This window comes from Chelonoidis abingdonii, chromosome 2 (assembly GCF_003597395.2).
Source record: "Chelonoidis abingdonii isolate Lonesome George chromosome 2, CheloAbing_2.0, whole genome shotgun sequence".
Lineage (NCBI taxonomy): Eukaryota > Metazoa > Chordata > Testudines > Testudinidae > Chelonoidis > Chelonoidis abingdonii.
This window is the reverse complement of record NC_133770.1, coordinates 53,213,866-53,238,542: the sequence shown is the minus strand read 5'-3', so window position 1 is coordinate 53,238,542 and position 24,677 is coordinate 53,213,866. Positions and strand designations below refer to the sequence as shown.

Sequence of the window (24,677 nt, the reverse complement as noted above, 5' to 3'; positions counted from 1 at the left end):
GTGTAAGTATGAAAATGGGTTAGGGCTTGGGCACTAATGCTTTCTTCCTCCCTCTGAGTGATGTGGGGTGCACCCAGCACTCACCGCTGTTAATTGGTTAATAAAGCTTCAAACTTCGTCACTTCATCTCCTCCCCTAAAGATCCTGTGGCCTCAGCCTGATCCCCTGAAGGCAGATTGGTAACAAATCTGTTACAACAGCTGTTTCCAACCTCAGGAAGACTAACTACTGAAGCTATACAACCAGCAAAACATGTAGTAGAACACCAGCCTTGTTATAGTTACACGCAATTAGCTGAAGGTATATGGCTGTAGGAGAGAGGCGGCCTAGACAGAGCACATTGTATTCTATCTCTGGCTGACATTTGGAGCTATAGCCAGCATTGAGGCCACCCTAAAGAATTCCAGGGATAGGAATGGCCACTCGGATTTGGCATTGCAAACTGTTTCTTTGCAACTCCCCTCCTCAGCTTCTGGATTTAGTGGCTTTTTCTGAGGACTGAAGCAAAGATTTTTCCCTCTCTATTTGAGTATCATGTTGTCAGACTCCATACAAATTGCAATCCCCATCCCATGTTAATTATAGGAATTTCTAATTAGATATAAATATTCACATTTGGTATCAAAGGGATATGAATCCAGTATAGAAGCCTAAATAAACCAAAAATAATACTGAAAGAACATTTCATTAACAGAAATTGCATGTATTTATTCTTTACTGTACTCCTATCTTCACGGGCTGTGGTGTCAGCAGAATGCTAAGGAACAATGAAGATAAAAACCACAAAGAAGCAATTCACATTAAAGAAGCAAATCAGAGAGACAGACTAACCATAACTTTATTTTAAAACCAGCACAAGAGAAAGAGTAATAAGGATTAACAAAATTAAAATATTGAAGACATTGCACTTCTTGTGCTGTACTGAAATGAGGGTGTTAAAATAAAATGCATTTTCCTGAAAGCTTGAGCACTGACTACAAGTGCTTATACTGTATTAGAATATACATTAACTCATATGATTTAAAGATATGAAGAGAATCATAAAGTAAGCTTCTAATTTCATGATGATAGGATTTGACAATTCAAAAATGAGAACACTTTTACATGAGGGAAAAATGACAATAAGTAGTCATGCTGTTGTTTATACTGGCTATTCCAGAAAAAAAAAAAAAATCAAAAAAAAAAATCAATGAATTATCACTACTATGGTGACAATAGTAGGAACAAAACAAAAATAAAATTCTTGACAGTCTAAAATCCGGATTCCTATGAAACTGAAACCTAAATATTACATTGCCTGCACTATATCATCAGAACAATACCTTATGCATTAAGTTCAAATTTACATTTATTAATGGAGTATATTTCAGATTGGCAGAAACCCTTGAAAACATCAAAACAAAGTGTGCAAAATATAATTGGGTAAGTAGAAATAAATATTTCCTGCTAATAAGACAAAAATCTTTCCCACTTCCAAGTAAGCCTTTGTACAAATAATCAAATATCAAGTACCTTTTACAAATTAGTTTAAAAATAAGACTACCAATTATGTAACAATTTTAGGGTAGGGTAAAGTAATTAATGTATTAAAACAACAGGTTTAATCAGAAAAACAAACAAAAACATAGTCCCTGGTGAGGCATCATATACTGTGATACAGCATGGCCAGAGGGCAGCAGGAGAGGGTTAGAAGGGAGCCTTATTCCCTGTAGCGCAGTGTTTCCCAAACTTGGGAAGCCATTTGTACATCCCTTGGCCCGCGCCGCTTCCAGCAGCTCCCATTGGTCTGCAGCGGCAAACCGCAGCCAGTGGGAGCTGCAATCGGCCAAACCTGCAGACGCGGCAGGTAAACAAACCGGTCCGGCTTGCCAGGGGCTTTCCCTACACAAGCGGCATCCCAAGTTTGGGAAACACTGCTGTAGAGGGAAGAAAGTTTGCTATAGATTAATTAAAGCACCTGAAGCCAGTCACCTGATAAAAAACCCCTGCTTCAATCAGACAGGAGGAGTTGAAGCAGAGCGGATTGGTGTTAGAGCAGAGAACAGTTTGGAGGGAACCGGAGAAAAGTTTGGAGAAGCGTTGCAGTGGGCTAAGACGACCAAGACCCTAGGTAAGGGGACACCAGGCTTGTGCAGAGGGAGGGCAGGAAGCCCCCACAAGAGGAAGGGCAGGAGAGGGAACCACTAGTTCAAATGGCTTACCACGATCCCTCAGTTCCCTTGGCAGGGACCCAGAGCAAACGGCAGGCCCAGGTCTCTCCCTCTCCACCCCCCTCCTCTAGGACTAGTGGGGCAGTTAATATCCCAGTTCAGGGGCAAGAAAGAGCACCTTGACCCACGTCTAGAAGAGAAAGTGTGAGACCCATCATAGTAGTGCCAGTAATTTGCCACACAACATAATTTACATTTGGCTTCTTCTTTATTGCCAATACAGTGGAATGCTGGTAACCAGTTGCATGTATGTTCTGTTTTTTAAAGACCAATTTTTCACAATACTGGCAATAAGATACCATTTTATTGCTAGTGTTCCATCTTCTAACATTTGGGGGTTTTTTTTGAGTGACAATAAGAGTGTTAAGTATCAATTTTTATTCACCAGTTTAAAAAACACAAACAAAAACACCCCCCCCCCCAAATAAACTGATCTTATTGTCACATACCTTAAAGCAGTTTCTTCTAATTCGTGTGAATTTTGTTGCTTATAAAAATCAAGAACACACACTCACTAGAGCCAAGTATGATGTGGCCAGATGACACTCAATGCTCCATTAATAAATTTTATTCCTGACTAGCAACAGGTTATGAAACTGCTCTTGACCAGAAACTTTAAAAATTGTGCAATTTTATGAGGAGGGCCAATGTCCACTGGTAATCTGTAGCATAATTTGAATTGGTGCATTTCACATTTCAACACATTTTACAAGAGCAGGTAAACCCTGATTTTCTAAACACTGAATATTCAAATCTCCATGTTATCTGAAATTTATATTGGTCCAGTAATCATAATTTGAATTGAATCTGATTAACTTTTACAAAACCTCAGTTTGCGTGCATCCAAAATATCATCAAGAATCCTTCATAAAAATCAGGATTTATTTGTATTCTGTTTTGAAGTTGATATTCCTCTTTTTATTAAATGAAATAGTTTGAAGAACTCTGTTAGGAAAAAACTTGAATCAAAAATTTTACATTCAAACAGCCAGATATGTAGGTAAACTTGTATTGAAATAGTCTTAGTATTAACAAAATGTGAATACAGAAAAAAGTTACATAAATGCAACTTTTCTTTCAAGAAAAATCTACAGCAGACATTAAACGTTTTAATAGCTGGACTCTTGAAAGAATTTCAAAGAAAAAGCATCTTTTGTATATAATGAGCTGCGATGAATGAAAATAGAAAGCTACAGCTTAACTCAGGGATTTGCTCAATAACAGTCTTCAATTATCTATTTTGAAAGCCCAGAAATCATATTCAAAACAGTATATAATACTGGCTCATTTCAGTTGGCGAATTCATGGATTGTTCAGTGTTACTCTGAATCTTAGAATATCAGGATTGGAAGTGACCTCAGGAGGTGCGGGAGGGGGTTGGAGGGAGAGGCAGCTTATGATAGAGTATATACAGCATACATAATGAATTAATACAGTAGCTACAAGGTACAAAGTGAACTTTGGAGAATACCCTGCTCTGAAAAAAAATCTTACTGAATTTCAGCAAAATCTGTGGAAGTATTTCTAAAAGGATCTGCTTCAACACATTGACTATAGTCCATATGGTACACTTAAAAAGGTTCATTCCAGCAACACCTGGCTCTGTGAAGCACATCTAAACTATTCACACACCAAAACTGCTGATCTAACAGAATGATTTATTTTTCCACTATAGGCGATTCATGAGTTACTTGTTTTGAGGTATGTATAGGCTGTGAAGGACATTTATTAGCCCACATTTTTAAACTTGGTTGTTTTATGGCTGAATAGTCTCTGCTGGGATGAGATTCCCTGTAGTATCCAACTGCATACATTTACATGAACACGCAGAAACTGGACACTCAGTATGGTCCCTGGATGAGAAAGGAAACAGGGGATTATAAAATTGTAAAGGAACAGCTTTGTAATCTCAGTCCTGTATTTCCCAAAATGTAAATCTGTGCAGCAACATGATCAAAGAAATCAATAATTGAACATAATTTGGAAATAATAATAAAACATATAGAATAAATCAGCAATAAGTTATCTGAAAGCAGAAGATCAATCCTTTTAACTATGAAAATATAGGCAGAAAGGACATAGGAGCTCAGAAAGTAAGTTTTATACTGTCAACTTGAAGTAGATAAAATTAAAATGACACTCTCCCCCTTGTCCTGTCTACATCTTTGAAAATGCTCTCTCTAATATATAAAATAATGATATATTCAAAGTTTAAATTCAAGATAGGAAGTCCAATATAGTGTGACAAATTGGCTCAAATATCCCCAGCAGTAGGCACCAACTGCAGGAGGTATAGCATGACATCTAGAGAGAGGAGACCCTAGTTTAATAACATCCTACAGTTTAAAGGGAAAAAAAGGCTACTTACTGTGCATGACACAGAATAGTTAATGGGCAACATGCCACATCTTGCAATAAATCACGAGGCAACCTAGAAACTAATCCTAGCCATGCTGCTAAACTGTCAGAATACAACTCCAATGAACCTGATATTTGACACGTGTCATCACAACATGAGAAAATAGAAAGGAATAAGTTTTTAAACACAGTACACAAAATTTAAAAACAAGACAAAAAAAACCTCAGAACTGTCAAAGTGAAATCACTATTTACATTTGCAAAATTAACACTCTCCCAGATCCTCAGCAATAGCTAACCCCTAGTACCATGATAAACAGCAGCCTTTTGTCCAGCTAGCAAGTTCTCCACTTTATCAGACTGCTTCCGTAGGCTGCCAGCTTCCCTTTCCATTGGGCCACCCCTAACAATGGCTGTCCCCCACAGAAATTCTCCATTTCTTTCATCCCTATATTAGGAAACATCTCCCCTACATCTTTCCAAATAGAACCATCAAGCAATACCAATATGCCAAGACAGTCTTGGAAAAGAGAAAGTTTGTTCACACTTACAGCTGTTTCTAGATAGGGCATGGCTTTCAGCACAATGGCACAGGGGTTAATTGGATAACTGGCTACTACTGATTATAGTGTCTTGTAATCACACACAACTGTCTAGAATCTCAAGCAAATGCTCAGACTCTCCACTGTGGGATGATACCAGAAATTTGGCTCTTCTGACATATACATTCCATGCAAAAGCTAGCGTTAATGCAATATTAAAACTTGGAAATCGAGGATTCAAAATCAGGAGATGCAGAGTTAAAGCTGAAATCTCAACCTTAAGTGTGGTTCACTTGTTTTACATAATACCAGACAAGTAAATACTATATTTAACAAACATGACAGCCAAGGAGGTATGTCCGATATGGCACATTAGATATGAGAGGCTACATGTTTAATTTTGCCAGTTTACCTGAACCAGCTGAGCATGTGTCCAGCATGACCACCATGCCTGCAATTGTGGCACCATGTAAACCAGTTGTTGAACTGGGCTAATTTCTTGTCCTTGCTAAGATCCACCTTTTCATCTGACTTTGATACTCCTATGGATAGGTAAGAAACTTTCAGTCAATATCTGTGCTATATTGGAGTATTAAAGAACTTAAAATTGAATTTAGGAGCTTGATTTGGAAGCAGAAATAAACTGATAACTGTAATTTTCATTTATTTTGGGGTGATAAATTAGTTAAGAACATTATTTAACCAATGAGTCTATCTTGAAAGCTTCAGCATTTTTCTTCAATATGGTATTTCTCATTTGAGCACAAATATTTTGAAATATTATAGGTGTTTACACAGTGTTACCATGTGCATTTTCCATGACTTTTTGGTATTTCCAATACTACTGAGATCTTACATTCTAGCATCTCAGTAGGTTTCAAATGAGAGTATTTGCAATACAGTTCTATTTTGAGATTTTATAAAATCACTACCTAACAGAGATAATTAGCAAAGTTAATAAACAGGAAAAAATGTTAATATACCAGGAAGGATAAAACCAATAGAATTATATTGCTAAGCTACTGTTTTAGCTCTTATTGGTCACAGTAATTTCTGCTTTCCTATTAATAGCTTCATTTCACACTATTTCTTTTGCAATAACTGCTACATTTTCTAATGTTACCTATTTCATTGCCAGGATTTCTCTTCTGCTTTGGAAGAGTGTTACTCCAGAACCACATAACAACACATCAATAAGCTATAAATGGAAACAGTTGTAATAAAGAAGTTTTAAAATGGACTGGTGAAACAGTTGGGAAAGGATGTGTGTATGTATGACAACATAATATAATATTCCATGTCTGTAATATCACAATACTGAACTATAAGCATGGTTGGTGACAGAAAGAATCAACACAATTTGTTTAGCGTTTAACCAGTAAGACTGAAGGCAGTTACAGCCACGAAATAAACTCATGACACCACAGCGGAGGACATATTAGTTTGCTAGTTAGCAATTAAATTTTTGCAACAGACATACATTTTGCATATTGGGGATCACCACAAGATGGCTGGCCCTTTCTGGGGAGTCAGGAACCAGTCTACCCATGACAGGTTTCTTTAAGGAGAACCTGTCCATCTGTAAGCAATTAATTGCCAAGGGGGTGTGGTTGGCAGCTAACTAATGAGCACCTGGACCTGGCAGGAGGCTACTAGAGCTCAGTTGGAGGACGGTGCTCCTGGAGAGAGTAACTCCTAGAGACTCTAGCAGGAGAACTGCTTGCCTGTTAACCTCTCTAAAGGTGATAAGTGAAAAGACTGAGTAAAGAGGGTCCAGCTGGGGAGAACCCAGCTCCAGGATGACAGCGGGGAATTCCTGACCTAGGGAGAGTGAACTTGTTTTGAAATACAACCCGGCAACAGGAAAGCTTGATTTAAGGAGAGTGAGCCATTTGAGCTGTAACTCTGCTCCAGGAAGAGTGTCTGTGGAGTCCTGAACTTGGGAGAAGACACTTGTCAATATTAAGCACAGTACCAGCAGTAGGGTTGGACTAGAAGGAGTAACAATGAGGTTTTTGTACATTGTTAATGAGCCCCCACAACAAGGGATGGGGTAGGGTGAGTCTCAGTGAGTGACTGTATATCTGCAGGGCCAAAAGGGGGCATGATCAAGGACATATCCTTGTCATAGGGAAGAGGAGAAGAGAGAATAAGTTTTACTATATTTCAAAAATGTAATTAAAGTGTTTTGGTTTGTTTGTTTGTTTTTTTAATAGTTTCAAGGCATGGATTAATCTTATTCATGTTTCATGTTGCAGTAAAATGTAAACAGTTGGCTATTACATGTACCCTAGAAAGTTTGAAGTAAGAAGTACATATTCTCTTAGATATATTTAATGGCTTTAACTTGCTGCATTGTCTTTGTTTTTCACCCTACATTTACAGATTTGTCAACAAGATAGATAGATACTATAATAGTTACTAAAGTTGTATTTTTTACCTACCTTTTGTTTATAGCATGAAATTCTTAGCAATTCTATAGTATATTTCCATCTTGGGATCACTTTACAAACATCAAACTAATCTTAACAACACGGTGAAGTACATAACTAAATTTTATTCTCATTTTACTGAAGCAGAGAGGTCAAGCCCTTGCTCAAGACCATAAAGGAAAACTGTATTAGAGTCAGGATTAGAAATCAGGAATTTTTAGTTCTTCCCTGCCCTGTGTTCTGACTACACCTCTACCCTGATATAATGCAACCCGATATAACACAAATTTGGATTTACACTGCGGTAAAGCAGTGCTCCACGGGGGCAGGGCTGCACACTCCAGCAGATCAAAGCAAGTTTGATACAATGCGGTTTCACCTATAACGCGGTAAGATTTTTTTGGCTCCGAGGACAGCGTTATATCAGGATAGAGGTGTACTAGACTCACACTTCTCTCACGTATGACTGGGCTCCAGAAGACTGAAGTCTTGAGTCACAGGATACATACATCTTCATGGGCAGTGGCAGCAACCGAAGAACAGCAGGGTGCGATGCAAGAATGTACTTCATCTACTTGGGAGAGCCTATTCTCCAGTAGTGAGAGGGTAACCTCCATGTTCATAGAGGGAATTGGTATCTTACAGGCAAACAGTCAGGAACAATTTCTCTACTGTCAGGCATCAAACAATTGTAATCAGAGATCTCATCACTGAACTGGGTGGGATTTGAACCAGTGAATCTTTCACTCAATGAGAGAGGTATTTCAAAATAATAAGAGCAGAAAGAGATATTGCATTGCATTTGTGTCATTAAACAGGGGCTGCTAATCATGCGCCTTTAAATAGTACAGCATTTTAAGATTAAAAAGGAGTTTCTTAAAATTGTGCCATACCAGGGCAGCTGGAAACTGGAGTCCCCATATTTATTAGGCAAAGTGCACAGCGAGGAAGGGGTTTCCGACAACCAGGACAACTTGTAACCTTTGACTTGGTTGGTGAGCCACTTACTCCATATTGACTAAAACCTCGGCCTTGATGAGGTATGGCTGAACAGCTATAAGAGATTGATTTCCCACAGAAATTGCAACTAACAAATACCTGCAAAAACACAGACAAAAGGCAAAATTAATAATAGGAATGAGATACTTGCAACAGGGTACAACCAATAAATTTTAGTTATGTTCATGAACTGAGAAGTTTTTGCTTTGCTGATTTAAGATAAAAAGCTAAAATCTCATCCTGAATAGACAGTCGGCTACAAGCTACAGAATTTAAAAAAAAAAAAAAAAAAAACCACCTTAAGTCAATAACAGCAATGGATTTGAATTGAAATATACATAGGAAGAGTGCCCATCTGAGGTTCTAAACAGAACATGAAGGTAAACAGATACAAAAGTTTAGAATCTTGAGAGATACAAGGCTATAGGACTCTACAGGACACTATTTTAAGGAAAAACTATTGATTCTTGTGTCTTTGCATGTAAGATATAAAGTGCCTTACATGGCTACACAAAAAAAATTCAGGGCATTTTTTAATCAATTAATATTTGTCATTGTATGTGTCAGTATTTTCTTACAGTTAATGGGACAAGTGTGGAGCTCAATGCATTGCTGCAGTCTGAATGATTCTTTTTAGCACGGGATGAAGGAACCTGCTTTCACCATAGAAAGTGCTGGAAATCAAAGTTGTTGAAAGGCCTATTTCTACTCTTATAAAATGATTATATAAACACCTGCTAAAATACACTGAACAAAAATGAGCTTACTTTAATAAAAGACTTAAAAGTTTATTTCCACTGTTTTGTAAAGGGAAACTGGATTTTTTTCAGTACTATTTTCCATCATCTAACAATCAAGATTGCAGCTTTTGTCAGACCACCGCCACCCTGCCTGCCCTATGTACATTTAACAGGCTCTTGCAGCAACATTTTCAGCATGACCTTAAAGCAGGCCTTCCTTTTTGTTGGTAGAGGCCAAGATGTGGCTAACAATGAGTACGTGCCTCATTTCTCTATGCATGTGTGACAGACTGACAATATCCTGAACAAATCTTATGAATTAAAGTTAAAACTTATTGAATACCTTTGGGGTGCATTGTATTAAACAGGCAATTGTGTATGTGTTATTGTGGCAGTATGTACTCTCTCTTGTAGGGAGGAGGGATGCTAATGCACTTCCTCTGTTGTCAGCCCTTTGAAGCTACCCTCTGGAGAGGTATACATATAGTTCACACTCCATTTTCCAGGGACTAACAGAAAGACAGAAATTTTAGATAAACAGCCTTTTTTAAAATGCCTCACAACCTTCTTCCTCAGCAAATGGATAGGATCCCTGGGTCCAAGAAGGTCCCAAATCCTTTAGAAAGGGTTGGAAGATCTGGACCTACTGAAGGCACATAAGGCTGTGCTAGGTCTGAGTGGACGCTGTGATGAACGTGTGAAAGGAAACCCTATGGATGAGGTGCTGAAGGACTAACTTTTTACCTTATTAAATGCTCACAAAAATATAATTCATGTTTACCTGCGCTAAAGGTTTTGAACTGGGATCCAGCTTACTCCTATGGATATCAAATTCTGCTCGCTTATGCCAGAACCTCCAAGCATCCAACAAATTCCTGTAATTCTCAATCCAGTATTGAACCCTTTCATCCTTAAGTACGTCGGACGGAGAACCCTAAAGCATGAAATAAACCACCAACATACAGAATACTAGGGATGTAAATTAATTGTTAACACGACACGGGTCAGGGTTTGGGGTTGGGGTCTGCTACCAATTTGTTTTAAACATTAACCTCAATATATTAGTGCAGAGGTCAGCAACCTTTCAGAATTGGTGCGCAAAGTCTTCATTTATTCACTCTAATTTAAGGTTTGGTGTGCCAGTAACACAAATTTAACATTATTAGAAGGTCTCTTTCTATAAATCTATAATATATAACTAAACTATTGTTGTATGTAAAGTAAATAAAGGTTTAAAAATGTTCAAGAAGCTTCAATTAATTTAAAATGCAGACCTCCCTGGACTGATGGCTAGGACCCAGGCTGTATGAGTGCCACTGAAAATCAGCTTGCGTGCCGCCTTTGGCACATGTGCCATAGGTTGCCTACCCCTGTATTAGTGGTAAGACTAATACTTATTGGTTAGCTATTTAATATTTTACATCCCACAATACAAGTAACATTTCTTCAGAAGGTTTCACATGATTTAATAAAAGATATCTGAAGCAACACAATGTAGTATGACTGAAGGAAACATTCAAGATTATCTATTAAATAAAAAAAATTCACCAAACATGAGCTATAATGCAATACTACGCTTTAGTACTGTTCAGAAACCCAAGTATCTTATAATTGTACAACGCTTTGCTAGAAGCATGATTAGGGGCGGCTCCAGGCACCAGCGCACCAACCAATGACATGGTAAGAATCCAAGTTCTTCTGCCACCAGTTTCTGGGAAGTAAGGAAAGTACTGGGACATTTAACAGAGCACCATCCCTGGATCCTGCATGGGAACTCAATCAGTATCAGACTGTGGCTAGGTGTGCCCAGCCCAGCTAGTGGAAGGGGAAAGAAGTATTCCATGAGAACCTCTGCTTCTAAGGTGCCAAATGAAACACTGAAAGTAAAACTACATAGGCTATACATGGTATATCTCATTTTTTTCGTACATGCTAACAAGTACTTTTCAGTTCACTATATAAAAGATTTATTACTATAGTGCTGAAGAATAATGGAGTAACCTGAAATTACTTCAGAGAGAAATACTAACCTGGAGCATACAATAGCTTGCTGTCTGGACATCCCCGGTTCTATCAACGTAACTTTCCATTAAGTCCACTCCATCTTTTGTCAGTCCTGTCAGAAGAATTCCTTCCAAGTTCCCAGCATCTTTCAATTCATTTGTCAGCTTTTCAATGAATCTATTCAGCTATAAAAATAAAGGATTTCCACCTTCATTTTTTTCTCATGATCTTTTAATGTGATCAATTAGCACATGCTAACACTTCAACTTTTTGATTAATTTTCTCCGTAAGAGGTATCTGTTGGAATTTATGCAGAAAAATGAGTCTAAAATACAGAAAACATCCACTTCATTGCATCAGAGTCAAAATCCTGGCAAACGTACTCAAGTTTCCTCACATGGTGGGAAAACAAAAGATGACCCACCATTTCGGTAATTTAAAAAATACCCTTTCCTACTGTCAAACAACCTATCTGACTTCTCTTAACCTAATCTGGAATATAAAACCACGATTTTTGAGGACTTTAATAACTCAGATATAGGTTAGGGGTTTGTTACAAGAGTGCGTGGGTGAGATTCTGAGGCCTGCGTTGTGCAGGAAGCCAGACTAGATGATCCTAATGGTCCCTTCTGACCTTAAAGTCTATGAGTTTGCTGTTCTACCAGTACAAAACATCCTCTGAAGTCAAGTCTTAGAGATTAACACACATTCTCTTTGAAAGAGCTTCTTCACAATTAGACAACAATTTAAGGAGCATTTAAACAGCAAAGACAGAGTTTGTGTAGCTTAATCAGGTTAGTTTGTTACAGGCATGTAAAACTGTTTAACCAACTTTTCCCATGAAAACAGATTAAACAAATTTACATGCCTAGATAAGATCACTAATTGAAGGATGCTTAATTTTTGTTTGCTAACCTGACCATGGGTACGTGAGCCAGACAAAGGAGAAGGAAGGGCAACCAAAAGACAGATTGTGAAAACCTCCTCTACAGAGTTTGGTCCTGATCCAGCCATTGACACCATGCAAACAGAACTCTCTGTCAGCATGAAGCACCACTGAATTAAGTGGGCAATCACCTATGCAGAATCAGTTGTGGAATAAGACTTTATAATTATAAGATTGCCAGTAAAGATACATCAGGGATTATAATGACTATGGCATTAACAGTATGTGTATCTTGTTAGAAATACATCTATTAACGTAGTAACATGCTATAAAAATAGTGAAAGTATTAATACTGACCCTAATTATCACAATTGGAAATCAGACTGAAGGTATAATCTGATTTTCATATTATATAATAGTTAATTTATTCCTTTTTATTTTCAGGAAAGGAACACATTGTATCATTACTTCCATTATTCACACTTTTAGAATTTTCTATAAAAGGTTCTAATTAAAAATACAGGATGGCATATCAGTTTATGCTCCTATTCAAAACACACTCACCTGTGCATCACTGAGGAATTTACAAGCAAATGCCACTCTGTCTCGTACTGCTACCTTATTCTCATACTGTGAGGAAAGACAGATACATATGGCAATATAAAGCTCAAATTTCCAAATCACTTATTGCTTCTAAATGGAACAGTAGGCTTACTGTATAACTAATGCCATGAATTTCATTAAGCATATGAATAAGAGGTGTCCTCACATTGTGATATTAACTCTTTCAAGTACCAGGTACCTTTTAATGCTTAGTCACAAAACGATTACCAGGGACAATCTACTACAATGGCAAGAAAGCCTGACCCAACAAATTGCACTTCAGTCTATGAAAAGCTGGCAAGTTACAGAGCTGGTCCATAGTGCTTCCAGCGTGCATACTGGAGAATACATCCAAGCAGCAGGGATACACGCAGGGTTAACTCACACAACTAACTCAAAAAATGAATCACGATTAAAATTAATTGTGATTAATCGCAGTTTTAATCACACTGTTCAATAGAATACCAATTGAAATTCAACAAACATTTTTGGATGTTTTTCCTTTATTTTCAAATACAGCAAAAAAATACAAAGTGTACAGTGCACATTTTATTTTTGAAATATTTGCACTGCAAGAAACAAAATAGTATTTTTCAATTCACCTCATACAAGTACTGTAGTGCAATCTCTATCACGAAAGTTGAACTTACAAATGTAGAATTATGTACAAAATATAACTGCATTCAAAAATAAAAAAGTCTACTCAGTCCTATTTCTTGTTCAGCCAATCGCTCAGACAAAAACAAGTTTGTTTACATTTGCAGGAGATAATGTCGTCTGCTTCTTGTTCACATCACCTGAAAGTGAGAACAGGCATTCCCATGGCACTGTTGTAGCTGGCGTCGTAAGATTTTTACATGCCAGATGTGCTAAATATTCATGTCCCTTCATGCTTCAACCGCCATTCCAGAGGACACATGTCCATGCTGAGGACAAGTTCTGCTCGATAACAATCCAAAGCAGTGCCGACCAACATGTTTATTTTCATCATCTGAGTCAGATGCCGCCAGCAGAAGGCTGATTTTCTTATTTTGGGGGATTCACGTTCTGTAGTTCTCGCATTGGAGTGTTGCTCTTTTAAGACTTCTGAAAGCATGCTTCACATCTCTTCCCTCTCAGATTTTAGAAGGCACATCAGATTCTTAAACCTTGGATCGAGTGCTGTAGCTATCTTTAGAAATCTCACATTGGTACCTTCTTTGCATTTTGTCACATCTGCAGCGAAAGCATTCTTAAAATGAAGATATGCTGAGTCATCATCTGAGACTATTATAATATGAGCTATATGGCAGATAAAAATAGAGCAGAAGATATACTATTCTCCCCCCAAGGAGTTCAGTCACAAATTTAAAATTAACTTTAAAAAAAATAAATAAAAAAAACGACGAGTGAGATCACCATGGAAGCATGTCCTCTGGAATGGTAGCTGAAGCATGAAGAGGCATAGGAATGTTCAGCATATCTGGCACGTAAATACCTTGCAATGCCAACTACAAAAGTCCCATACAAATGCCCGTTCTCACATTCAGGTGACATTGTAAGTAAGAAGCCAGCAGCATTAACTCCCCTAAATGTAAACAAACTTGTTTGTCTTAACAATTGGCTGAACGAGAAGTAGGACTGAGAGGACTTGTAGGCTCTGAAGTTTTACATTGTTTTGTTTTTGAGTGCAGTTATGTAACAGCAACAAAAATCTAGATTTTGTAAATTGCACTTTCACAATAAAGAGATTACATTATGGCACTTGTATGAGATGAATTGAAAAATACCAATTATCATTTTTAGTGCACATATTTGTAATATTTGTAATCAATTGGTATTCTATTGTATAACAGTGTGATTAAAACTGATTAACTGCAATTAATTTTTTTAATCACGTGAGTTAACTGCGATTAAAATCGACAGCCCTAATTTAAATAAACACAATACAAAGTGTACAGTGCTCATTCTATTTTTATTACAAAGATTTGCACTGTAAAAATGATAAACAAAAGAAATAGTATTTTTCACTGGGAATCCCAACCTGTCTTTATTTTTATTTTAAGGTAAACTGGGGAGGCGGGGGAAATCAGATTTAATTTTCAAGTATACCTTTTTTATTTTAAAAAAAAAAAAACAAAAAAAACCCACCACTTATTTATTATCCTTCTCTTTATCTTGTTGGCCCTGTTTGTGTTACCTTTTGCCAATCCCTTCTTAGACACCTGTGACTGGTTTTTAGTGTTTTGGTGGATTATTCTATGAACTGCTAACCCTCCTTAGATTTCCATTTGCTCTTATTCCCCCATATCCTGGAGAGTGCACATTTACTGAAAGGGAGAACATTCATCTCAGCCTCACTTTTAAGTCATGACTGCTTTTCCTCACAATGTCTGGACAGCTATCCTTTTGATGCCAGTTAACACTGATCCTTACACTGGCCAGAACAGTTTCCATTGAGTGACGGCACTTTCTTGCCTCCCTTCCCCCAATCACTGAGGGACTAAATATGTTGCCTCTGCAATGGTTCAGCTACCTTGTGGCCTGGGGAAACAAGAAATGGCAAATGGGAAGTGATCCTGGGGATCCTGCATAGGTAGGGCCCTACCAAATTCATGCTCCATTTTGGTCAAATTCACGGTCATAAGATTTTTTAAATAGTAAATTGCATGATTTTAGGTGTTATTGAGTGGATCTTGACCCAAAAAGGAGTTGCAGGGGGTGGGGTTGCAAAGTTAGCGTGCGGCGGGGGGGGCGGGGGGAGATAGTACTGCTACCTTTACTTCTGTGTTGCTGCTGGGGGCAGCACTGCCTTCAGACCTGAGCAGCTGGAAAGCGGTGGCTACTGGCCATGAGCCAAATGCTGGAGGCACAGCTGCTGCCAGAAGCAGTGCAGAAGCAAGCATGGTATTGTAGAATATTGCCATCCTTACTTCTGCACTATTGCCTGCAGACTGGCCCCTCCCCCATCAGCAGCCGTCACTTTTCAGCAGCCTAGCTCTGAAGGCAGCAGCGCAGAAGTAAGGGTGGCATGGTATGGTATTGCCACCCTTACTTCTTTGCTGCTGGTGGGGCGCTGCCTTCAGAGCTGGGCACCTGGGCAACAATCGCTGCTCTCTGCCTGCCCAGCTCTGAAGGCAACGCAGAAGTAAGGGTGGCAATACCATGACCGTCCCCCCGACCCCCATACAATCCCTTTTGGGTCAGGACCCAATTTGAGAAACGCTGGTCTCTCCCATGAAATCTGTACAGTATAGGGTAAAAGCACACAAAAGACCAGATTTCACAGTCTGTGACGCATTTTTCATGGCTGTGAATTTGGTAGGGCCCTATGCATAGGATTACCCTATTCTACTATGCCAGTTGTTTTAAGAAATTTTGATTTGTTTTTCCAGAAGATTGACTACCTTGCTTATGCTATCTTTTAAATATTTTAAAGGATCAGTTTTTTAAGTTGGCTAGAAAACAACAAAGATGACAACTGAGTGAATTGGAATGCTCACTTAAGGGAAAACATGGGGGGAAATTTGATGAACTTCTCTGCTTTCTCAATTTGCTTTCCTTTCCCTCCCCTTTTACCATCTTCTCACTCATTTGCTTCTTAAGTATTTTCTTAACATTGTCTTTTAGTGTTTGAAAGAGAGAGGATCCCAACTATAAATTTAAAGGGTTATTCATGTAGTTTTGTATAGTTTTACAGTAAGTTTACAATTAAAGAAAAAACTCTAAATTAACTCTTAAAAGTTTTACTATGAAGAGAACTTTGACATTTTTAGCTAGAATTTTATTCCATCTTTTATGGATTCATGAATATCATAGGATTTTTTAAAGGAAATATTCATGAGAAAAACAGTGAGCATCAGGAGGAAGTAAACAAGAATACATTCTATTTAGAATTAAATTCAAAGAATTCATGTATAGGCCTCTGTATACAGTTAAAGGAGGTTTAGTGTGACAAAAAATTGCTTACCAAAACTCCATCGTACGAACCAGATTCACTTGTCAGAAAAGCAAACATGGCACACAAGTAGGGGTTGTTTAGTTGTAATCTCAGAGTGCTGCACATTTCTCTCCAAAGGGAGTTCTTCTCATCTGTATATCCTGATAAAGCCATTGCTACTACATTGAGGTTCAGATCACCTGATTAACAAAAACCACCAAGTATAGGGATAAAAATTCAGAAGCACTTGTGCAATAATCTGAAATAGCCCATCTATGCTGACATTCAGACATATTTTCCTCGCTCCCTGCATCACTAAATGTTAAAAAACTAATGAAAAGCAATCTATTTAAATTATATAAAACAAACACCTCCATAAAAGAAAAAAAGACTGATCTTGGGTATTTGACTAGATATCAGCATTTCTAGGGTTCTAGTGAGTGTATTTTGTACAGGGCATGAGATCATCCCTTGCTCTTTCAAGAGATTAAGACCAATAATGCATTAAAGAAGGGAGGGACAGATCAGAATTTGTTAAATTCTCTAACATGGGGCCCAATCCAACCCTCACTGAAATAAGTGCATCAAGGGTGCGTGTTCACTTGCTGCTATTAATGCCCTGATGAGGTTTCTATACAAGGGAAAACTGATCTAGCAACAGTAAGGCAAGTTATCTGCAACCAAAAAAAATAAAAAAAAAAATTGGAAGGTACAAAAATATACCTTTTCCAGAAGAAGCACCTTTATTTAGGATCTGTATTGCTCGCCGTATGTCCAAGTTGAAAAGTGCGACAGCAGCAGCTCTCTCCCAGTCTCCTTCTTGTTCCAAAGAATTTAGAAAGGGTTCCACATCTAGATCCATTCCCTTCTTTATCCACCCACAGAGTTGCAAGGCCAACGACCTCTCCTCACTTAGATACTGAATAATATCTGCCTGCCTATCGGACCCACTCCTTCTATGCCTCAGACTCTCTGTTGTTCCTAAGAAGAAACAAATTTAAATTGACAAACAATTTGCAACATTTTAATTTCAAGCTTCACTGAAAACAAAGCTAGTTTACAAAAGAATATTTACTAAACTTTTGTTTTAACATTAGTATAGAATAGAATTTGTTGTAAATACATGACTTCTTAGCATGTACATCAAACTAATACTTATTTCCAATCAAGTCTTCTTACCAACACAACATTCTGGAAACTCTTCATTGCTCCTATGAACTTTGTAACAAGATTATCAGATTTGAAAAAAGCAAAAATTAAGCTTAAAAAGGAAAGAGGTGACAGAACAGCACATGCTTCTGTTATTACTAGTATTATATGGTTTATTATTTCTCTCAGCAACCAAACACGTTCCAGGTGCTTCCCAGAATAAAAAGACATGATTCTTTCTTCAAGGCACTTAGCCACACATTCTATAAGTTCCTTGAAGCAAGACTGATATAAGTGAAACATCTTTTTATTCAGCTAAGCAAGCACATGGCATGCATACACACACACACACACACACACACACACACACTCCTCTCTTTCGCACACACAGAGGACTTACTCAGTACTTTGGTTTACATCACTGATCATATTATTCTGACATATACAAAGAAGTAACCAGTACAAAGTCTATTTGATTGCTGCTGCATTCTTAGTCAGAAAAAAAACAAACAAAACCCTATATTGTCAAATGGTTACAGAAAAAGAATGAATCATTTTCAAGCTTTTACATAACATCAGGAAAAGCAATGTTTGAAATAAATCTTCATGACCTTTCAAGTAAGTTGAAACCCATCTTGCTCTACGTTAACAGACTTTCAAAGCAAACCAGAAATTCTGGGTGCTATTGCAAGAAAAATTGTTTCATTTCAAATTACCGTATATACTCGTTCATAAGCCAAATATTTTAAGTAAAAAAGGGAAGCACCAGAGACAGAGGTAGGCTTATGAACGTGTATAGAGAGGGAGAGGTAGGACACAGCCCCTCCCCGCAACAGAGGGAGCAAGGAGAGGCAGCACAGCCTGAAAGGAAGAGGCGGGAACAGTCTCTCCACTTCTGGCCAGGCAGCTCTCCCCCAAAGCAGCTGCAGCTCCATGGCTGCCCGGCCCACCAGATCAGGCTCCGTTGCCCAGCCCAGCCCGCCAGATCACGCTCCGGCCAGGTCAGAGACATCCTCTGAGAGACAGAGACATAGAATATCAGGGTTGAAAGGGGCCTCAGGAGGTCATCTAGTCCAACGCCCTGCTCAAAGCAGGACCAATCCCCAGACAGATTTTTGCCTCAGATCCCTAAATGGCCCCCTCAAGGATTGAACTCAAAACCCTGGCCAATGCTCAAACCACTGAGCTATCCTTCTGCCTTGGCCCTCCCCAGATAAGGTGGGAAGGGATGGGATGGGGAGAGTGTGGGGGTCCCAGGCTAGAGGTGGGGTCATGTGCAGGGTGGTCACAGGGGTTACTCCCCTGACCCCCAGCTTCTCCCCCACAAAAAATTTCCCCACCAGTTGCTGTCCCAGCCTGTCCGGGTAAGCGGCTGGCACGCTGGGACATTTTGTTTTCTTAGGTTTACCTCCGTGCCTGCAGACGCTCGAGGTAAACAAACCATCTCAGCCCACCAGCACCTTATCCTGATGGCCCAGGAGCCAAAGTTTGCTGACCCCTGAATTATAGGGTTGGCTTATGAACGGCTTATTGAAAATTTCCATTTTTGCTTATCCATCTTGGGGGTGTCAGCTTATAAACAAACTGGCTTATGATCGAGTATATACAGCATTTATCCAAGAGCCAAATTAGAAACTAATGTTTACTTGTGCTTCTGCATCATCTTTCTGCATATTTATTTTTTTTCCATATACTGTAACGTCTGTTCTAACAAGTTAACAATTTTGTACGTGACAAAAAGCATACCAGTCTCCACAAATTTTTTGTAAACATGCTACAGTATAATTATTAAAGTAGTAGTGTTCTTACCCAAAGATGACTTCACAATTGATTTAATGCCTGCATAAACTAAGGACCCTTTGTTTCCTGTAAGCTTCTGATCCATATCTTCAGTATATTGTTTCATAAGTATTCACATGTATAGGAAACATGAAAAAGTCTTAATGTTTAATTACAGGAGAAAGACCCCATTCTTTCAAATATGTTTCTATTCAAGTAGTCTTACGTACCAGCCTCTCCACAATAGGATGGTCACCTGCAGATCACCACACTAATGGAACATTGTAAGTAAAATGTATTAAAATTTTAATAAATTAACAAAAGAAAACAGTACGACTGCACAGCTGTCAAAGATTTCCTTACTTGCTAATTTGTTTATGGGTTGGCTGGTCCCAGCTCACTCACTAGGATTCTGAATAGCACCCCATAAAATGAAGGGAGGTACAGTCTACATCAGCAAAAATCTAAAGGACTAAACTTAAAGAAAGGGTGAATGGAGAAATGTCCAACAAGAAACTTGATGGATTCTCCCCTTAAGTGCCTACCCAGCATCCAAAAGTGTCAGAGACCTCAACATTTAGCACTTTTCTATTCATGAAATTATTCCTGAATAAGTCCATATGTAGACACTCCAATTCCAAAAGTGCCTTGTTCCTGTTTATCTTAACCCACTTTCAAAGTGGATGTAGCTAAACAGAAAGAAGGCATATTCTGGAAGAGCTGTTTCCGAATAACTGCATGTATAGAGTATCAGAGGGGTAGCAGTGTTAATCTGGTTCTGTAAAAGCAGCAAAGAGTCCTGTGGCACCTTATAGACTAACAGACGTATTGGAGCATGAGCTTTCGTGGGTGAACACCGAAGAATGCATCTGACGAAGTGGGTATTCACCCATGAAAGCTCATGCTCCAATACGTCTGTTAGTCTATAAGGTGCCACAGGACTCTTTCCTGCTTGCATGTATAGACAAGTCCACAGCCTGCAAATATTAGTGCTTAGCTACATGGGAAAATTTACAGGTATAATTATAATTGTATAACTATGCTAGTAAATTTTCTCATTTAGACAAGCCCTTAATGAAAGTGTGCATGGATCAAAAGGTGACTGTTTTTTACAGTTTGTCCACAAACGTGTGCTGCTTTTCACCCAAATGGTAGCCAAGGATATAGCATGGAATGGACCCAGTTTCCACTAGACAGGGGGGTACTTCTACATTCTGAAATATTTAGCTGCCTCCAGGTTTGTAAATATGACTGGGCCCTAAATCAGGAAAAGTATACAACTGTCTAAAAGGTTTGGAACTATTCAGGTAGATTTTTAGAGTCCTATGCAATCATGCATGAAAATAAACGTTTAGCACTTACATACTTTTAATCTTCAAAGTGCTTTACAAACATTAGTTAGTCCTTACAATACACTCTGAAGAGTAGATATTTCACTGTAACAATGAAACATTTCCTAAAAATACAGTTACAAAAAAGAAAAGAGACCATATTTAATTTAAATGAAATATAAGCACTACCCTGATCATGCAAATAGGTATTTGATTGCCTCTGTAACTGTATTTTAAAATGTCCTGGGGAGATGAAGGACATAAACATGTCTGGAAAGAAAAGTACTAGGACAATATGTTTTTTCCTCCATTATTTTTTCCTCTGGGATTTGGAAAAGTAGAATTTCAATTCCTATGTTTAATATTCAGAAAGTAAGTATTTGCAATGTAATGTTTGCAATATAATGTTTACATTATAAGCTTTTTATCCATTCAGCGTGAAATATAAATTGTTTATACGGAGACCGACCTGCATACAAGGTTCCTTTACAACTTCCCTTATTTTACATGTTAAAGGATATAGTGCAGAGTGTACCAAAGCGACTTCAGCTGAGAATCTTCATTTCCAGCTAGAAGATGGTTTCTCCAGACCTGTTCAGTATCAAGGCCATACCTGGATAAAGCCCTGAGACGCATTTTGGTGGCTATGTCTTTTTCTAAGGAACTAGCCTTTCCTTCCTCTGTGCATTCATACAAGTGTCGGCCACAAGCCCACATAAGAGATGTAACTGGACTCCATGCCAGAGAAATCCTTTCAAAAACTGTGAAGTCAGACATAGTTCTGTTGGGAGTCACAACTACCATTCGATTTTGACTTGTGGGATGCCATGCAAAGGAAGCAATATAATTGTCACACGGTTGCACACTTCGTTCAATTATTGTAGGTTCCGTTTCATCTCCAATAGGTGTGGGAGTATGCTGCATATCATACAATCTAATAATATTACTATCCCTAGTTAAAGTAGCTAGCAGTCCAGTTCTTGTTGGACACCAAGTTACTTTTGTTAGGGGCTTTGGTTGCTCTGTCAGGGTCAAAACAGGCTTTTCAAATTTTCTGAGATCCCATATGGCAACCTGCCCTTCATAGAAGGAAGCCACACGATCATGGAAGTATGGGTCTACAGTCACTCCCTGAACTGCCTTGGTATTTACAAACATTTTTTGGCTTGTATTTCTAAGGTCAAAGATAGCCAAGTTTCGGTGCATTCCAGCTAAAAGAAGTTTCTGGTCCCGTGGAAGCCAGCAAAGAGAAAGACAAGCATCATTCTGTCCTAATTCATAAAGCGGCTTTGTCACTACCAGCCCAGCTTCAGTATCTCCAGCTGAAAGTCTCACTTTCTCTGTGGCAACTGCACTCTCTGGAGTGTATTTGCTACTTATATCCCAGATCAATACTGAAAAGTCAGCCCTATGTTTATCTAGGCCAGCAGCAAGCCAATTGCTGTCCAATGGATTCCACGCTAAGGTATTACATTGCCGTGCATGTTTTGGAACAAATTCTTTTCCTATCAGCTCTTTGGACTTTGAGTTGTGATCCTGGCCCAGACTGGTGAGGACAACTCGACCGTTTGCTTGTCCGACGGCTAGCAGACATTCAGGATCATATTTAGGATACCAAGCCACACATTTCATGTATGGCGTGTCTGAATTTATTGACAATAAAGTAGCTGTAGTTTCTTCTGATAATCGCAAGGATCCTGCTTTGAGTTCTGAACTCACAGCAGACTCAATGTGATAGAGGCTCAATTCTGAGTCACATACAACAAATCTATCAACATGGTGTGGAGCCCAGAGAATATCAGGTTTGGAGCCACTCATGTTGCAATTACAGATCAATGCAAGTGATCTAAAATTCTGTAGGAAGACTCAGGTGATGTCCATCCATATGGAAACTGTTAAGAAAGGAATTGTAATGGTTTTAGTGAACACATTTTTATATTCATTCTTTAACTGCCTAACTCATCTTTAAATTAAAACTAGGACTAGGTCTTGAGTTATTTCCAAGGCAAACAAAAATTCAAGCATTGTATATGCTTAAGCTGAGATTGTAAAATTCCCCCCCCCCCCCCATCGTTCCATTCTCAACCCTCTTCTGTCTGTTACTGATGTAATAGGGGTGAAAACATTATCTACTGAGAAAAAACATCCAGCTAGTCTTCTTTCAACTGAAAGCAGAATTTTTCATATGTATGAATCCCTGTGAATATTACTCCTTTATTATACTACCATGAGTACTGAAGTATCTCAACACCACATGATCTCAGACTTTAGTTCATCTCACGTGGCAATATGAAAAAACTCTGTCACAGCACAAATGTCTTCTCTGTGGCAAGAAAAAGACTTAAAAGAAACCAACTCATATACAGGCTAAAGTATTAGGCGCACATACACATATTATGACCATATCAAAGGCACTTACAAAACTCTTTAAGCAGCTCGTTTCTTTCCCTTTTGCTGACTGTATTGCAATAGAGAGCTTCAGTGCGGTTTTTAAACACAGAACTGGATTTTAATTCAAACATTAATTCCCACCTAGTATTACTCTGCCACAAAGAACCTTCACACGTTAGTGGGAGGATTTTTTGTAGCTTTCCCTCCTCGGGAACACTCGTCGTATGTATCATTTTGAGGAAATCTGCCTTCCCCCAGAGCAACGTGCGCATTTCTGGAAACCCACCCTGCGGCGCGCGGCGGGGAAGGCTCAGGCCCGCTCCGCTCCCTCACCGCGTACCCGCCTCAATCGCTCTCCCGAACCGAACACGACACTGCCACTAGCGCCTTCGCTTCCGGCTTCGATCTCCAAACAACCCCCACATAGAGACCACAACCGCCCTCCATCTTCTACGCAGTAAGAAGCGCCGTTTGCCTACGTCACCAGGGCGTCGTAACGGATATTTTCACGTTCGATTGGCAGCCTGAGAGGAAGCCCCGCCCCGATGCTGCCCCCGTTGCCAGGGCGCCTGCTGGGCTTGTCGGAGAGTGGAAGGGCTGGTTTCCCGCCGCTGGAGGGGTTCTGTGGACTGTCGCAGAGGGCGGGGCCGCGGCGCGAGCCACGGGATCGCGCCACATGGGGGACGTGCACGAGGAGTCGCGGCCCCGCATCGCCACCAGCCGCTTAGCGCAGCAGCTCGGGAAGCCCGTTTGTTAGTTGGGGAAAAATCCATTTAGTTGTTGATTGGAAATTTTAGTTGACATTGAAGCATGAATCCACACTTTAAAAGCACATATGTGGTAAAATACTTGTATCTGAAAAAGCATAGTAGTTCTGGACATGAAAAATATGAACAAAGAGTAGCTTCTTCACACAGCTGCATTGGTTATGACAACGGCACATTCGCTTCGACAATGTTGGTTTGCCTAATAATTTCAAATCATTATTTATAAACAACAAATCATCAAATTCAAAGCTGATGTTTACTGGTGTTTCTGATGTTTCAAATCTGGGGGTGAGAGTTAGCACCAAATTGCCTTGCCAGTGAAAACATACAAAACTTGCTTACAGCAACCAAGCAGCCACAGTAAGTGTAACTTCTCTTTTTTATTGAAACAACAAGGAGTCCAATGGCACCTTAAAAACAAGCAGATTTATTTAGGCATAAGCTTTCATGGGTAAAAAAATGTATGGAGTGAAAGTTACAGATGCAGGCATCATAATGACACAGGAAGAGAAGGGAGTTACCTCACAAGTGGAGAACCAGTGTTGACATGGCCAATTCAGTCAGGGT

General features: G+C 39.0%; 1 protein-coding gene across 8 annotated transcripts; it reads right to left on the bottom strand.

The window, feature by feature from the left end:
• Positions 1 to 813: 813 nt before the first annotated feature.
• On the bottom strand, positions 814 to 23,882 carry MIOS (meiosis regulator for oocyte development). Of its 8 annotated transcripts, XR_012655212.1 has the most exons (12): positions 23,684 to 23,816; positions 21,474 to 22,844; positions 19,652 to 19,750; positions 17,417 to 17,674; positions 16,724 to 16,893; positions 12,736 to 12,801; positions 11,312 to 11,470; positions 10,063 to 10,215; positions 8,436 to 8,640; positions 5,523 to 5,652; positions 2,904 to 4,063; positions 814 to 1,728 (listed from the first exon to the last, which is right to left on the bottom strand). XR_012655212.1 is itself a non-coding variant. In XM_075062364.1 (11 exons), exons 2-11 carry the CDS (start codon positions 22,768 to 22,770, stop codon positions 3,967 to 3,969), a joined length of 2,634 nt encoding a protein of 877 aa, XP_074918465.1. In that variant the 5' UTR covers positions 22,771 to 22,844; positions 23,731 to 23,882; the 3' UTR covers positions 814 to 3,966. The 8 variants fall into 8 exon arrangements, 6 of the variants coding, with proteins under 6 accessions (XP_074918465.1, XP_032635980.1, XP_032635981.1 ...); XR_012655213.1 differs by having other exon boundaries at positions 814 to 4,063; positions 8,551 to 8,640; positions 23,630 to 23,803; XM_075062364.1 differs by having other exon boundaries at positions 814 to 4,063; positions 23,731 to 23,882.
• Between the last annotated feature and the right edge of the window lie 795 nt (positions 23,883 to 24,677).

Coding starts and splice junctions, on each gene's coding strand:
- MIOS (XM_075062364.1), bottom strand. CDS start 22,770: ATGAGTGGCTCCAAACCTGATATTCTCTGGGCTCCACACCATGTTGAT. Junction 10,216..11,311: donor CAAGCTATTGTATGCTCCAG/GTTAGTATTTCT, acceptor TTCATGCTTTAG/GGTTCTCCGTCCGACGTACT. Junction 8,641..10,062: donor GTTCAAAACCTTTAGCGCAG/GTAAACATGAAT, acceptor GTGTTTTTGCAG/GTATTTGTTAGTTGCAATTT.